The sequence below is a fragment of the Dreissena polymorpha genome, chromosome 13, assembly GCF_020536995.1.
Source record: "Dreissena polymorpha isolate Duluth1 chromosome 13, UMN_Dpol_1.0, whole genome shotgun sequence".
In the NCBI taxonomy this organism is placed as follows: domain Eukaryota; kingdom Metazoa; phylum Mollusca; class Bivalvia; order Myida; family Dreissenidae; genus Dreissena; species Dreissena polymorpha.
In genome coordinates this window covers 15,288,410-15,306,592 of record NC_068367.1, presented here as the reverse complement: position 1 = coordinate 15,306,592, position 18,183 = coordinate 15,288,410, and the positions used below count along the sequence as shown (strand labels likewise).

The 18,183-nt window shown below is 36.1% G+C and overlaps 1 protein-coding gene across 2 annotated transcripts in view; it reads right to left on the bottom strand.

Annotated features, from left to right (window-relative positions):
* Positions 1-7,989: 7,989 nt before the first annotated feature.
* The window catches only part of LOC127855236 (polycomb complex protein BMI-1-like), a 61,395-nt gene continuing 51,201 nt past the window's right edge, over positions 7,990-18,183 (bottom strand). For both annotated transcript variants that reach the window (XR_008037418.1, XM_052390665.1), the window contains exon 3: positions 7,990-8,107. Coding sequence is in view for 1 of the 2 variants with exons in the window: in XM_052390665.1 (XP_052246625.1) it covers positions 8,007-8,107 (101 nt within the window). In the remaining variant the exon portion in view is untranslated. The remainder of the gene's footprint in view (positions 8,108-18,183) is intronic.

The window sequence follows — 18,183 nt, the reverse complement described above, 5'->3', positions numbered from 1 at the left end:
GACGGACAGTTCCACTGCTATAGAATGCCACCTTACCGGAGGCCTAAAAAGAACTCCGATGAAATGGGAAGAAATTTTTTACCACTGCTGCGTTTGGATGTTTGACCAATATAACATCCACTCACGCCACTTTAATCTCCTAATTGCCCGTTTAGAAGCAGAAACGTGAGGCAGCGTACACTAATTATATTTTTCTCATGTCCGTCCGTTTCGTGTTTTAAGATCGGATTGTTTTTGGACAGCGCTCGCTGTAGTGTTTTGCCGACGAAGATTATATCGCAAATCACACGTTTTAGTACTCCCACTGTCAATAATATGCTGCTGCAAAATATTTTTATGGTATGTGTACTAAAAGTGGCACGGCCCGTACAAGAACGTATTAACTGAACCAGTACAAGCAAACAAAACAAGCAGAACCCGTGTCTTCGCTTTTAACGTAAAAAAAACAACAAACTAGTTGTTTATGTTTCACGTGCAGCGCAAAGCGTATAGCCACGTATCACGTATTTCAAATAACAAGTGACTGTCGATTTTTACGCAGTTACACCCAAAACAAAGTTCGTAATGTTAAAGAAGTTTCAACAACAAGGCAAAGTATTATTTGATAAGACGGAGAAAAGAACTGATACCATAACTGATACCGGTAATATTTGTTTGATTTTGGCTTAAAAGCATAATTGACTTGATCGATATTTTAAGAAATAAACATTTCATTCGGATGTGATGAGAACCTGACATTTCTAACATGCCGGCATGTTCGTTTGATATGATTTAAATGTGGATCCGCCATGAAGTTAGTTTTAACAGGAAGCCTCGTGCGGAAAACTGGCATCAGCCATGTTTAAGTTCGCAAGGCCTGTTTTAATTTACAGCTCATCTTTAATTATCATTGGCTAGCACCGTTCATTCACGAATCCTTGCTGATTTACTCCTCCACTCCTCGAGAGAGAACTAACGACGTGCACGAGAATGTGCTGACTTCCAGCCACTCTCAAAAGAGAAAACTGCCATGGCAACGCCATAAGGATGATTATCTGCAAAGTGCTTGTCGACCAATCAGAAGTGACCGTAATTAGAGTCTCGCTCTGGCTTCATTAGATCCGTTCTCATCATGTGCACGCTATATTGTTTGAAGCATTTACAAGAGTATACTGCATAACCTGTAATCTCGTTTAAACGACGCATCTGTGTGATACTGTGTAATCAATCATATATCTCTCTATCGAGTTTTATATTGGTAGGGTAAAATAATGCATAACTCTACATGTCGCACATATTTTAATTGTTAGGGAAAAATAATGCATGTACTATGGTGCACAACGATACATTACTGTCGAATGCAAAGCGACTTGGCTGTCATATGTTTCATTTTCATCTACACCGCACGACCGTTAATCACGGGCGTCACCTCTTTTTTGAGATGCATTAATAAATGAGCCAGTGCAACTTCCGAGGTGGCGCTCAGGCCAGGATGTTTTGAAATTTCATGGATAATTTTACAGGGTGATTATGGTTTATATGTTTTATTCAGAATATATCGCATTATTATTAAAATCGGTCAATGTAATGTGATTCCGCGAAGATTAATTCATCACATGACGTACATTTGATAGATAATGATATTTGTTATATTTATTAATTACTTTATTTTTCAACGTAGGCTCAATACATAGGCCCAAATCTTAACAGAACATATACATTCTATGATAAATAAGATGTAGCTTGTTTAGATGTATAAGTTATCAATTCAATAAAACATATTGTGCGATATATACCAACAAGAGAACCGCATAACGGGTTCCAACGCTCGGCTGCGGGTGCATTTTTGAATAAATGAAAGCTTGTCAGATTTTTTTTTAGAGGTCACAGTGACCTTTACCTTTGACCTAGTGACCACAAAATGGGTGTGGTGTGTAGAACTCATCAAGGTGCATCGAAATATGAAGTTTCAAAGTTGTAGGTGGAAGCACTTTGATTTTAGAGCAAAATGTCAAAGTTTTAGCACGACGCCGGCGGACGGCTGACGACGAGCTGGCTATGACAATACCTCGGGTTTTCTCCGAAAACAGCCGAGCTAAAAATGTGCGATACTCAAAATAATCTATAAAAAAAAAAATGGGGGGGGGTGGGGTGGGGGGGGGTATAGTGTTAGGGTGTGGTGGTCATTTGTGAGATGATAAAAAAATAAATTAGGGGGGATTCGAGGGGGGGGGAATTCGGGGGGGGGGAGGGGGAGGGGGGAAGGGCATGGGGGATGGTTTGGGTGGAGTCTATTGTGGTATGTCAGGTAAGAGTAGTTTTGTCAAAGTTGGGTGGAGTCTATTGTGGTATGTCAGGTAAGAGTAGTTTTGTCAAAGTATCAATATAAATCTAATCATAAATAAAGAAGTTATGGCAATTTTAGCAAAATTTAATAATTTGACCTCGAGAGTCAAGGTCATTCAAAGGTCAATGTAAAATTCAACTTGCCAGGTACAGTAACCTCATGATAGCATGAAAGTATTTGAAGTTTGAAAGCAATAGCCTTGATACTTCAGAAGTAAAGTGGATCGAAACACAAAATTTAACCATATATTCAAAGTTACTAAGTAAAAAAAGGGCCATAATTCCGTAAAAATGACAACCAGAGTTATGCAACTTGTCCTTTTACTGTACCCTTATGATAGTTTGCGAGTGTTCCAAGTATGAAAGCAATATCTTTGATACTTTAGGGGTAAAGTGGACCAAAACACAAAACTTAACCAAATTTTCAATTTTCTAAGTATAAAGGGCCCATAATTCCGTCCAAATGCCAGTCAGAGTTACATAACTTTGCCTGCACAGTCCCCTTATGATAGTTAATAAGTGTTTCAAGTATGAAAGCAATAGCTTTGATACTGTAGGAATAAAGTGGACCTAAACACAAAACTTCAACAAATTTTCAATTTTCCAAGTATAAAAAGGGCACATAATTCTGTCAAAATGCCAGTCAGAGTTACATTACTTTGCCTGCACAGTCCCCTTATGATAGTTAGTAAGTGTTGCAAGTATGAAAGCAATAGCTTTGATACTTAAGGAATGAAATGGACCTAAACATAAAACTTAACCAAAATTTTCAATTTTCTAAGTATAAATAGGGCACATAATTTTGTCAAAATGCACGCCAGAGTTATCTAACTTTGCCTGCCCAGTCCCCTCATGATAGAAAGTAAGTGTACCAAGTTTGAATGCAACAGCATTGATACTTTCTGAGAAAAGTGGACCTAAACGCAAAACTTAACCAAAATTTTAAATTTTATAAGTATAAAAAGGGCACATAATTCTGTCAAAATGAACGCCAGAGTTATCTAACTTTGCCTGCCCAGTCCTCTCATGATAGTAAGTGTACCAAGTTTGAATGCAATAGCAATGATAATTTCTGAGAAAAGTGGACCTAAACGCAAAACTTAACCGGACGCCAACGCCGACGCCAAGGTGATGACAATAGCTCATAATTTTTTTTCAAAAAATAGATGAGCTAAAAAGATAGCTCGGTCGTTTTCCGGTAACTTTTGTGTATAATACATGTGTAATGATCATATCTAACAAAGACGAACGTTTAAATCCATCAAGACTTTATATGAAAACTACTTTTTTGTAATTAAAAAAGCACGCGACTCAAATCTGCTGAAGTAGTCAATTTACAAAATTAAATGTAAGTCATGTTAACATATTAGAAACAATTAAATAACACATGTCAGTTAAATAAGCAATAAATGTGAACATGCGCCACCTCCTATTCTAAGCGCCACCTCATTGGCATTGGCTCCATCCCTTTGAAAAACAAGAGATGTGTTTGTCAGAAACACAATGCCCCCTAATGCGCCGCTTATTATTTTTTTGACCTTTGACCTTGAAGGATGACCTTGACCTTTCACCACTCAAAATGTGCAGCTCCATGAGATACACATGCATGCCAAATATCAAGTTGCTATCTTCAAAATTGCAAAAGTTATGCCCAAGGTTAAAGTTTTGGGACACACACACACATACAATGACAGACAGGCCAAAAACAATATACCCCCGATCTTTCGATCCGGGGGCATAAAAATGCAAATTTATTTACATGTATTAGATCGGCTAGAAGCCGATGTTTTTGTGCATGCATTAACTTGTACACGTTCAAATCAATCTTTTTATGTAATAAACGATTTAATTTGCTGTGAATGTGCTCGCCACACAGGCAGAAGTCTACCATGACATCCTGTAAAGGTCCTTTTGTTCCCAAATTGGTTGTGATTGTATGTGTCTGTACATTTTTGGATGAATGAATCTTCGCTGAATCGCACTACATTTGCCGATTTTTAATAATAATGAGAAATATGTTGAAATAACACATACAACGTAATCACCCTGAAAAATTATCCATGAACTTTCCGAGCCTGCGCGCCACCTCGAATGTAGCATTGGCTCATTTATTAATGCATCTCAAATAAGAGGAAGCGCCCTAGATTCACGGCCGTGCACCGGCTACGTTCAATTCGCCTCTGTAATTGGCTCAGAAAATAGTCCCAATTCACGGAGTTGTACAATCTCATGTAAACCGACAACATGTCACTAACCTCTTAAGTGAGCTCAGAAAGAAGTTCCATGTAATTGACATTAATTAAGTGACGCGCTTTGTGCAGAAGAGAAACCATCTATGCTTTGAAGCATTGAGCCAATGCAGAATTGTACAGTGTGTTCGTCGCAAGGAAACCCTTGTCTGATGCTAATAATGACCGCAAATGTATATGTTTAATATTAAAGGATTTTAAAAATAGATTTATCTTTAACTTTACCTTCATAATTTGAAATTTAAACTTAACAAAATGGCTGAACTCTTCAACGAACGGAAATAGAAATAACCTGAATGACGGCATACTGATATTAACGCAATTTCCCTGCGCATGAAAATTGATCACAAGGCATAAAATTGGACCCATTCCCACTCGCAGACTCATCTGTGAAGATAGGCTGCTAAAGCTCATATGAACTTCCTCGATCAATACCACCGACTCGTACCGCGTGGCCGGGGGCGTGCATACATTGCGCATGCGTATTTCGCGGAGGAGACCGCACGCGAAAGAAGAGAGCAAATATTGAAACACCCTGCGGTTGGGTTTCCCACTAAGCCGGGGCTATAACGGAGCTCGTGTTTAAACATCTTGAGGGAAGTTATTACATTAAACTCATTTGTTCCTAATAGTCGTTGGTACTTTACTAGAGTGCTTCGAACGATATGTGAGACGATATATTGTTTTAAAGTAATGCCATCAACTTAATCGATTTCTGAAACTTAAGAAGAGATGAAACGAGTTATATATTTTATATATGAACTGTGCTAGGTTCTGCATTGTAATACTTCCTTGAATAAGAAAAATGACAATGCCACGAAAATATTTTTTTAAGTTGTACTATAAATGTACTTTAATTCAAATGACTGCGGAATCCCAAGCAGGGTGTGCGTTAACACATCAATTTCTATAAATACAAACTAAATTTATTAAGCGGAAACCGCGATACTAATTTAACAATGACCTCGACTCGATTAGCCCCAACTACAATCGAAAGCTATGTTCACATTCAAGCGCGCGTGGTATATCCAGCGTTTAATCAAAACTGATCAACGCAAACCAACGCCGCCAAACCCGATTCTTCGGGTCCATACTCGGCTATGTTAAATAAAAGTGTTCAATTTAACGCCCGCTTAACTATCGTAAACGATATTGCAATCTTAATCCCTTCCTTAACTTCGGTAGTCGGAAGTCTTCGACTAGACCCAGGGATACACGACTCTGAAAGACTTTTCTAGCTGAAAACCATGTTTAACAAGCAAATTCGTTGAACTGATATCCCCCGCCAAAATACGTCTGGGCACAAATATTTCTGGACAGATGGACAATGCCAACATTATCCTCTTATCCATTTATATACTCATACCAAGTTTCAATGAAATCCGTCAAAGCACTTCCAAGATATGGCTCAGGACTCACAAAAAAGCATTTTCTTAAGATACAAAGGGCCATAACTCCGTTATTATCCAATGGTATACAATGCCATTTGGCGTGCATCATCCTCTTATCCATATATATCCTCATACCAAGTTTCAATGAAATCCGCCAAAGCACTTCCAAGTTATGGCTCAGGACATACAAAAAAGCATTTTCTCAAGATACAAAGGGCCATAACTCCGTTATTATCCAATGGTGTAAAATGCCATTTGGCGTGCATCATCCTCTTATCCATATATATCCTCATACCAAGTTTCAATGAAATCCGCCAAAGCACTTTCAAAATATGGCTCAGGACACACAAAAAAGCATTATCAAGATACAAAGGACCATAACTCCGTTATTATCCAATGGTGAACAATGCCATTTGGCGTGCATCATCCTCTTATCCATATATATCCTCATACCAAGTTTCAATGAAATCCGCCAAAGTACTTCCAAGATATGGCTCCGGACACAAAAAAGGATTTTTTCAAGATACAAAGGGCCATAACTCCGTTATTAAAGGATGGTGTACAATGCCATTTGGCGTGCATCATCCTCTATCCATATATATACTCATACCAAATTTCAATGAAATCCGCCAAAGCACTTCCAAGATATGGCTCCGGACGGAAGGATGGACAACGCCAAAACAATATCCCTACGCCTATGGCGGGGGATAATAAGGGTTCAAACTTATGTACCTAATATGTTTGCTATCCGGAGATGCTACACAAGTGTGGAACATGAAAATTCAAGTATGTGTTCGAACTTAAAACCATAGCAAGAACGAGTTTACCACCGAGTCCCCGATAAACTACATGTAGTTTAGTGAGATTTCACAATTCGTTTATGTACGTACATCAATGAAAACTTCTCTTGTATCTTGTGTTCTAGTTGATATGGAAACGTGAGAAATGTTTTAAGCTGTAGACCATGAATTTCGACATTAAAATCGAGCTATAACATGATTTTTGTCAAACGATGACTTTGAATAAGAATGAGAACCTCGGACAAATGGTAATTCTTACGACCGACTTGCAATTTACGCATGCACCATCAACGCATTGGATAGGGTTACATTTGAATGGACGATAGAATAAGCGACAGTTTTACGACTAGCGTAAATAAGCGAACATGGTCCGTTGTTTGAATAGGTTTCTATAAATGTCAAAATACAGCATTAAATGGGATATATATATATATAATAAACATGCCTTACAGCGGGAAACGGGAATGAGCGATTAACTAAGGCTTTGACTTTGTGTAAGCAGGAATTATTCAAAAACTGAATTTTCCTATCTACAAACTTTGATAGTTTGATAATTATATATTTTAAATAATAGTACAACTTTGATTTGAGGAAAACTCAATGCTCATTAAGCCTAACAATATTTAAGAACAAATCTAGTTTTGTTTGTTTTTAAAAGTTGACAAGCATTATTACAACACTTTTTATATGAAATACAATGCTTCTTCTTCAATGGGGTTTAACGCATATTAAAGCGCATTTAAATAATTAAATTGATAGCTGGTTTCATTCTCTTCAGTGCATGATCTGAATTGATCTATAGCCTTTTTGAACCTCTTTTATTTTCAGGAACAAACATAATTATAGACGCGCTAAAGAACAATATTTCCTTAAAAAATACAGAATTATATACTGAACTATTAGTACTAACAAGTATATAATAGTATTGACGATAATTATGATGGTAACGATGACGGCGATGATATGAGCATTGTTTTGGGGAAATGCGCTTAATGCATGTGCGTAAAATGCCGCCCCATATTAGCCTGTGCTCTTCGTTCAGGCTAATCCGGGACGACACTTTCCACTTATATGGCTTTTTTGTTGAAAAGGACGTTTCTACTTATCCAAAATCCGGTAAAGGCGGAAAGTGTCGTCCCAGATTAGCAAGTGCGCACAGAACAGGCTAATACGGGGCGGCATTTTACGCACATGCCTTCAGCCTTATTTCCACAGAACAAGGCCCATAATGATGACGAAGATTACCTGAGTCTCAGCTGTGGTTTGGTCTTGTGCACGAGATTGTCGCATACTGGACAGTGCTTGCTTGCCTCCAGGTATCCCACAATGCACGTCTTGCAGACTGGAAAAAACACACACATATTGATAAATAAATCACGGAAATTCATCTTCAGTTGAAAATGTCATGCTGTTCAATGGCAATCAGGACTATGTGAATGATTGGGCTGAATCAAATGGGAATTGCACTTCATGATGACGACATAGCTAACGCTCAAAATTAATCGCTTGAGAAATGTGGAAGAAGTTTAATCAGAAGACAAACAGATCGACTGACAAACCAAAAGTGTGTCTACAGTCGACTGTTTTCTGGTGTAATAGACGCGTCAGGCGAAAATGGGTCATACGCCATATCCGGCAATCGTTGCCCCAGACCAGCCATCACAATCGCGCAGTCTGGTCAGGAGCTACGCGGTCCGCTGTACAGTAAAACAAGGTCACGTGGTCTCATTAGCGGGCAGGGTAGCTCCTAATCACACTGCGTGAATGCGACGGATTTTTAAAGCACCAGTCTAATAAGTAATACCCCATGTACTCGAGTTAAGTTACTGCAGTTTGAAGGTTACCAGGAAATAAGAACAGTGAAATAGTTTGGTAAATAAAAATACGCAATGCGCGAGTTTGGCATCGGCATTTGAAATCGGCAAATACAAATGCGCAATACAAGTGTTTGCCAAAGAAATGAACGCAATACACACGATCGGCAAATAATAACACACAATCCATGGAATATGCAAGTACGAACACGTTATCCATGGAATCGGCCAAAACGAACATGTTATACATGGAATGGGCAAATACGAACACGTTATGCACGTGTTTGCCAAACAAAAATACGCAACGCACGAGGTCGTCAAATAAGAACGCGCGAAGCACGGAATCGGCATATAAGAACACGCAATGGACGAGATCGGAAAATAAGAAGACACAATTCATTTATAGCTTGGTATTGTGACACCCGATGCACGAGATCGGAGTATTTTACATAATAGCACGCCTGCGCGAGATATGGCAATTTTTAACACGGAATGTAAGTATTATATACAAACAGACCTTTGCGGCGTGGAAGCACGGAATCACGAGTAACGCTATTAGAAATATGGTGAACGGAGACCCATTTTAAAACATATAAAAACTGTGCTCGTATGCCTTTAATCATAAAACGAAATATAGGATTTGGCACGAGTTGTCATATCATACCATATTTTATTAAACGAGTTCAGGAATTTTGTTAGTAAGCGAGCCTTTGGCGAGCTTAATAACGAATTTCCTGGACGAGTTTAATAAAATATGGTATGATATGACAACGAGTGTCAGATCTTTTTTTATCACATGCTTTTTACTGAGCAAATTAATAAATATTTACGCAAAAATAATGATAAATCCCGAATGTTGTTACCATTTCGTGACGTCATTTGACGTTTCATTTCAGCAAAATAACAAAATACGATCATTGGTCAATAAACGAAAACTAAGCCAATGAAAACGCTTAAAAATGTTGTATAACACATGTGTAATATAAACAAATATGTAATGGTTATATTACATGGGAAACAAGGTATGGCATGTGATAAAAAAACAATATTGAGACAAGTATTATTTTAACACTATGCGTTGTTTAGTTAACACACAAATGATATATTTTTATACTGAGTGTATATTATTTCAAACCAAAATAATTCACTTTTTATAATGTCGGACATTTAACAGAAATGTAACCAAATGCTTATATTTCGGTTGCAAAATATATGTGATATTTCGGTTGCAAAATATATGTGTTAATTGAGTTCACTTTTTTCTTAATTTTTTTTTTGTTAACGCATACGAATTCACTAGCTGTATATATATTAATTTCTATTTAAGGAAAACAAATATAATACATTAATTAATTAATCGGAACAACGATGGAAGTCTGACCTGTTGCGTGACAAATTTAAATAAATAAATAAATAAATATAACTATATGACTTGGATCAGAAACAAGTAGGTAACGTTTTTCACGAATTAAATAAATAATGGAATTATCAGAGTTTTTTGTTTTAATCATTTGAAAAAGTGCGACGTTCGCAATCGTGATTTTTAACGTTTTTTTAGCGAATATTATTATAATATGTCAGTTTCCAAACAACAGCTTTGTACTAAACCATTGAATCTTTTTGAGTGTGTTTTATTTTATTTCCGTATATCACACAACGATCATTTTTAAATAAATATTATGACTGATAAACTTGGTACTCCGATGTAAGTGAACGCTTTATTTACTGAAACTGACATATGCTTATATATATCTCGTTACTATAGACATACATGTTTACAAAATATACAGCACGTTCGTGTTTGCAACATCTCTCCGACATTATGACGAATGATTCTAGATGAAATATTAAATATAAGCTCAAGTATTGCAGAAGGTCTACATGCTGGTTTACAGATTAAGACTTTAGTGATAACACAAATGCATCATTTATATATAGAATTTTCAAAACATACAAGAGCAAGAATGTTATTATGTACTGACAAGTTTTATAAAGTTTCATCATAAAGCTGGATATTAATATTAGTATTTCATATTCAATATATTGGTAAATCTAAGCATTTAGAACCACCTTACAATTTTATGACGCAACGCAATTCATAAAAATATGTTGAGTTTTTGTGTGTTTACGAATTTTTGTTGTGTTGTTCTTACACTAAACACAATCATAAGACTATCGCAAAGCTAAAAATAATAACAAGACAATGCTAAATTTTATTGTAATCGATCTGTTTATATAACAAGTATAATTGCTTTTCACGGTTTCTTTGCGGAAATTAATCAATGTTTCGAGCAATAAAATATTTGTTTTAACTTAATATGCTGAAAATCTATCATTTTAATCGAAGTAACACACAATTGTCATCATCCATCAAATTTAGAGATGTTGACATTTGTAAGCACTATTGCAAGATTTTACGGACAAGGTCTGGTCTTGGATTTGATTGATGGTTTCGAACGATTACTTCTTTCCTAACTTTGCTTAGCATAAAATATTTTATATCTAGACCTATACATTTATTACAGAGTTTAAATTTGACTCATATTTTCTAATTACTTATAATTATAAACAAATAATGCTATGTATACATATAAATACTATATTAGAACAAGAAATGTGTTTGTCAGAAACACTATGTCCCCTTCTGCGCCGCTTTGATTTAGGTTTTTTGACCTTTGACCTTAAAGGAAGACCTTGACCTTTAACCACTCAAAATGTGCAGCTCCATGAGATACACATGCATGCCAAATATGAAGTTGCTATCTTCAATATAGCAAAAGTTATTGCAAAATGTTAAAGTTGGCGCAAACAGACAGACAGACCAACAGACAGGGCAAAAACAATATGTCTCCCACTATAGTGGTGCAGACCAACAGACAGGGCAAAAACAATATGTCTCCCACTATAGTGGTGGGGGACATAAAAATGGATTTATTACATAATCTGACATTAATGGTATTTTGCTAGTCAGGTTATGAAGCTTCTAAAAATCAGTAAATATTGTTACGATGATCAGTACAGCACTTCACTGCCAACATAGTAAGTAGAACACATCATTTGAAAGTTTTGCGTTTATATAAATTAAAAATTGCATACGAAGTTTTAACTGTTGTGAACAATGTGTGTTTTGCTGTGTTTTTTTAAGTCAATTTAACGGTTTATTGCCGTTGACAGAAAAGACGAGTACTACCGGTATATACAAATGGTTATAACTTATAAAACATTGCGCGTATGAAATCAGCCACGTTAGTTTTTAATAAAACACCTTTGAAAAAAAGCATTGTCATTGAATCGCTAACAAATCCGTGATCGGTACACTTTTACACCGAATTGGCAGACAAAAAAGGCACATTTTATCAATGAAATATATATGTCCGACCAAATTTCTCCCAGATCACAGCGGAATTTGTAAGCCTACGCGGAAGAAATAGGACACCGTTCGGTAACAATGTACGTAAATTATGAGCATGTTGCGTGCTTTTGGATCGTTGTATATAAATCCATTTAATGTTTAAGTAAACTGCATTGAATGGCAAAATGAATTCACGCCATTCGTTGCCATTAATGTGGCTAATGTATATTGGGAACTTCGAAAAGCGAAAGAAATATTTTACGCGCGACTGGTGCTGTTTTTAAGCGAAAATAAAATGCGTGATCACGAATCAATTATTATTTCGGCATTAGATATTTTGTTCGCACGTTTCGTTTCTCAATTAAATGTTATTGCTTAGTTATAGAGCTTTATATAGCACAATTTGTAAATACATAATACAGTTTATTATTTGGTTAATTTGCTGTGTTGTGTCTATAGTGCATATTAAACGTCCTATGTTTCCTTTTTTTTTTGGGGGGGGGGAGGGGGGGGGGAGGGGGGACGGGGGAGGGGAAGGGGGGACGGGGGGACGGGGGGGGGGCTTCTTTTTAAAAATCAAAATCACTACATGTTCATTCAGTTGAATACATGAATTTCGGTCACTACTGTTAAATTACTAGACTACTTCTTTGCACGTTGTGTTTGTTATGAGAACATCGATTATTTGGTGATTATAGCATAATAATAAGTTTATCGGATGAAAACATAAATGTGAAATAGTCTCCAAAATAGTGTGTGCAATTCTTTAATTACTCATACGCAGTATTTCATTGTTGATTATAGATTGTTGGCCAACTTGTTGTGATATAAACAACAACATCTGAATTACGAGTCGTAGATATGAAGAAACCGATCGAAACATACACACAACTTATCATTCCTTAAATGAAGAACAGGTATTTATAAGTTTTACAATTATAAAATACAAATAAGTACTATATGTAAAGCACACATAGATCATATTTGATCTATTAATAAAACTGTTATTCTGTTTAAGAAATCAATATCATAGGTATCATTTTTCGGTACAATACGGACATGCAGCTAACGGAGAAATAATAATTATAAAAAAAATGATTGTGATTGGCTACACATGTTGCCTATATTGATAAGTGTTTGTAGAGTTGTTGAACATGTGTGTGCATTTACAATGTTAATATAACGATCAGCTAATAATAAATCTTAATGAGCACAATAAAGAAATTGATAGAAGTTTTAAACTTTATTTTATTGAAAATAAAAATATTTTCTGGACAAGCACCTTCTTTAGATTGTATAGATATGCACTATCAAATAATAATTTATAGTACTTTTAATTAGTTTCAATTTTCGTTTTAAATGCATCACAATTGTTATTTAAGGGTACATTATTAGGGCTCACAAGAGATAAGAGTAGCGACAAGAGATAAGAGTAGCGACAAGAGATGAGCAAAAGCACGAGCTCGTAACGCCGCCCCTTGATTGCTCTGAAGAAAAGTGGGGAAACATAAAAAACATGGAAACTTCCATATGGGCATACGCGTAATTAATACCACGTTTTGAACATTATGCATATTACAGATTATATGACCGAAAGACAAGCGTTCACTTTGAAGTGCTCTCAATGGGTTAATAAATGTATATTCCTAGTATTGATACCAGTTTATACTTTAGCCATTGCTCTTTCATCTACAAAGCTACAAATGCATCAAATGTATAAATCACACGCACGTGACAACGCGTGCTTCAGAAAGGCGAACATGCACACTAATTGCACTTTAGAGATAGACCATTGAACTACGTTATGTACATGTATATACGCATTATATTCAGGCGAAATTGTTACTTATGAACAGCTTCTAGAATTGTACTAATGTACATGTATTTCCAAGAAATCGTTCCCTGTGAATTTGCGACTTTTCTACTCGGGCTTTGCTTAAAGCATTACAGAGAGTTGACTGAATTATATACTAACTTAATTTATAAAATTAAAGTCGCATACACGTGCATCTTTTTTTCAAGATACATGTATGTGAAAAATATGACAATCGTTATTTTGCGAATCTGGTTCTTTCTAAGAAAAACACACACGACTTTTGCAGGAAAGGTGTGTTTACAACGTCAGCTTTACACGTAAAAATAGGTGCAATAATATGCGAGTACAATACCTAAATCAATGTCTTGAACAATAATAGGAGATTAGCATCAGCATCAAATGATGGCAAAGACTAAACTATTCTGTTCAATAATTTTATTTCAGGCTTCGGATAATGGAAAACCAGGTGTTTTTTTTCATTCCGAGTCCACATCTGTAACGGTATCCATCTATCATGATGAACGCGTTTTGTGCACGATTATACCAGAACGCCCAATAAACAAAGTTCTTCTTTACGACCATTGTCAGTTACAGAAAAAACACGTGGGGCAATCGTCTATTACCTTTTAGTGGGTAAGTTTATTATTTCGTAAGTTGGTTCTTTGGGATTTTTTCACTTTTATTGGCTTTGCTGTAGGTGAATCCTGTTTATAGCAAAAAATATTGTGTGACGTATTTCATTTGCTTCGTTTTTTACACAGCAACATAAATATATCCTCTGCAATGTAGCACATTTCAGTAAATAACAAAAGCATGTGGAGTTTTGCGCAGAGGAAGTCCTATTAGCGAAGTGGTTGGTACACGCGTTTCTCACCTAGGCGACGCGGGTTTAATCTCAGTTCCGGTGCTCGTGAGTTTGGCTGCTGGCCATCAAATCGAACAGGAGGGATTTCCTCCGGGTACTCCGTCATACAATGCCCCGCCTAAAGAAGTCCTCGTCAAAACGATTTCTTTATTACAAACTAAATAGCTTGAAATCTTAGCTCTAATAAAATTCGTACCAAATATAAAAAAATCATGTGTCAAGCAAAATTAATTCGCTATAATTTGTACTCAGTTATTTAAGGTTATAAAAATAAATTCGAAACATGCGCTATATATCTATGTGCGATGTTTAACGGTATCTTTATACGAATGTATTTATATGACTGTTCAATAGTAAAACACGCCAAATTAAATTTATACAGATCATGAAATATGAGTTTTAATAATATTTCGGCGATAATGTTAAAAATAATTCAGCGATAAGTTTGTCAGATTGTCGAGTATGTGTGAGGGACGAACTTGAAGTACATAGTCCGAGTCAACATTTGCTCATTAATAGACCCACCTGTTCTGACCTAAATATGCAAAAGGCGTGGTAACACACGTTATCATGTCTGGTATACGCATTAACAGCGCAACATTTTCAGTATACAAACATGATAAATGCGAATTTTATTCCGCTCGTCAGTCGACATTTCTTTTATACAAGAAACATCTTGGTACATTTAAAATGCATTAATTTGCAAGCTGATATCACGAGTGTAACGCAAATGTTTCGTATCACCATTGCTTATAACCGGTGATAAGATAGCTTGCTGGAATCCGGGAGGCATCCGGGTAAAAGACAATTATAACAGAACTTATTAGTGGTTGTTTTCGAGGTAAAGAAACACTACATATTTATAAATAATAATAAAGAGTTTATGTTTGGTAAAATCGGTACACTGACATTTTGAACAGAATTTATTGATGAACAATGCTATGATTTATAAAATTATAATACGTACAACCAGAAACTGCTTTCAGGAGCTGTGAACGATCAACGTATTAGTATTAAATACAATTACACTGTTAATTACCCTATGGTTTGGGTACTTATAGTTTGCCTTGTTTTATTGAAAATACAAACAAATCGACAGACATTTAACCTTTTTATCTACTGCTTGTATTACATTACTTACTAGTATAACTGTTGGGCGATTTTTTGCCCGATAGTTTTTACTGAATTTTCAATAAAACTAATTCTCTATGAATCATATCGGATAAATAATTGAGAATTACGTTTTTCTGTTTAACAAAACTACGTTTCTTATGGAGTGTGACATGTTACTACTGTCTTAAGCAAGTTCAAAATGAAGAGCACTGTATGCACTTAGTCATAAACCGTACTGAAATTATTAAACATTCACAGAAGCGAATGCATTAGTGTATTCCTTTAAACCCATATTGAATTCCCTTTCCACAACGCTTGAGGGGTTAACTATGAGATCGTTATAACGCATAGCGTTTAGAAATCGTAAGCAGTTAAAGGGGCCTTTTCACGTTTGGGTAAATTGACAAAATTGAAAAAAGTTGTTTCAGATTCGCAAATTTTCGTTTTAGTTATGATATTTGTGTGGAAACAGTAATACTGAACATTAACCATGCCCTACTATAGCTTTTATATGCATCTTTTGACGATTTAAAAACCTCAAAATTATAAAGCGTTGCAACGCGAAAGGATTGAATAATTTTGAGAGTTCTGTTGGTGTCGTTCAATTTTGTGAAACTACGAAGATTGCTTATATAAAGTATGAAATACATCGCTCATACATATTTGGCAGGATAGCCGAGCGGTCCAATTGGTTTTTACTCCAGGACTCCAGGGGTCCGTGGTTCGAGCCCCGATGGGGATTACTTTTTTTTCTTTATTTACTTTTATTCTTGATTTTATATTGGATTTTTTAGATCCAATGTTTACATTTACCAATATAAAGCATTTAATGACAAACTTCAAAACATGCCAAAATCTGTATAAAGGCCCCTTTAAGGTACGTACAAATCCAATATAAAAGTTAAGATCTGGAATATGTTTGGAACTGTTCTTGGAAACAACCACTTGCTATATAGGTGTCTGGTAAACGAGCCTCGTGTTATTGTTGCGCAACTGCACGAGATAAGCTTCAGTAGAGAGCACGAAATGCACGTGCTTGGAATGTTTGTCTGAAGAAGTAGATATTACGCGTCTGTTTTTCAGATCGGGTTCTTGGATTATCGCAAGATGTTAGTCTGTTTCTAATGTACACCGATCGTTATTCCAGAGAATGAGTTCAACTGATTACAGCAATAGCAAACAAAGCCAATAATACTGCGCAATATAAATCAAGTATATTGTGCCTCGTGTCTCGAAATGAAATACATGTAGTAGCCCCACCCTTAAACTTATATACTTATTATGACAAGATTCCTGTATTTGATTTACACAAATACATTTGGATAGAGTCTGATCAGAGTCCAATCAGCCTTAATTAGACTTGTTTAACCCTTTGCATGCTGGGAAATTTGTCGTCTGCAAAAATGTCGTCTGCTGAATTTCTAAAATTAGCATTTTCTTCGATTTTTTTTCAAAGAATACTATCAGAATAGCAAACAGTTTGGATCCAGATGAGACGCCACGTTCTGTGGCGTCTCATCTGGATCCAAACTGTTTGCAAAGGCCTTCACAACTCGGTTCCCGCACTGTAAGGGTTAAAGAATTTAGTATTTTTGAAAAAAGTCATTATATTAAACAAGAGATTGCCAAGCAATATTGTCCCCTACCGGTGATACTCCACCATTGTCAGTAAAAAAAAAAATAAATTATTTTTGCCATAGCAACCAGAATTCTTGACGTAGGAACAAAATAAAACTAGAGCTTTGTCACAGACGTGACGAATACCCCCACGTGCCGCATTGACACATAATATTTTGCATGTCGTCTTCACAAAAAACAGCGGACACCATGCTCAATTTTTTTAAACGCACTAAGTGACCCCTTGACCTAGTTTTTGACCCAAAGCCCATGTTCAAACTTGGCCTTAAGATCATCTCCATAAAACTTCTGACCAAGTTTGGTGAAGATCGGATGTAAACTACTTGAATTAGAGAGTGGACACCATGCTGAATGTTAAAAAACGCACTAAGTGACCCCGTGACCTAGTTTTAGGCCCGGAATGGCCCATGTTCAAACTTGTCCTAGAGATCATTTAGATAAAACTTGTGACCAAGTTTGGTGAGGATTGTGTGAAAACTACGAATTAGAGAGCGGACAACATGGGTGAGGTTTAAAACGCACTAAGATACCCCGTGACCTAGCTTTTGACCCGGCATGACCCATATTCAAACTTGACCTAGACATCATCTAGATACAACTTCTGACCAAGTTTGGTGAAGATTGGATGAAAACTACTTGAATTCGAGAGCGGACAGCATTGTGATGTTTAAAACGCACTAAGTGACACCGTGACCTTGTTTTTTACCCGGCATGACCCATATTCAAACTTGCCCCAGACATTATCAAGATACAACTTCTGACAAATTTTGGTGAAGATTGGATAAAAACGACTTGAATTAGAAAGCGGAAAACACGGTGA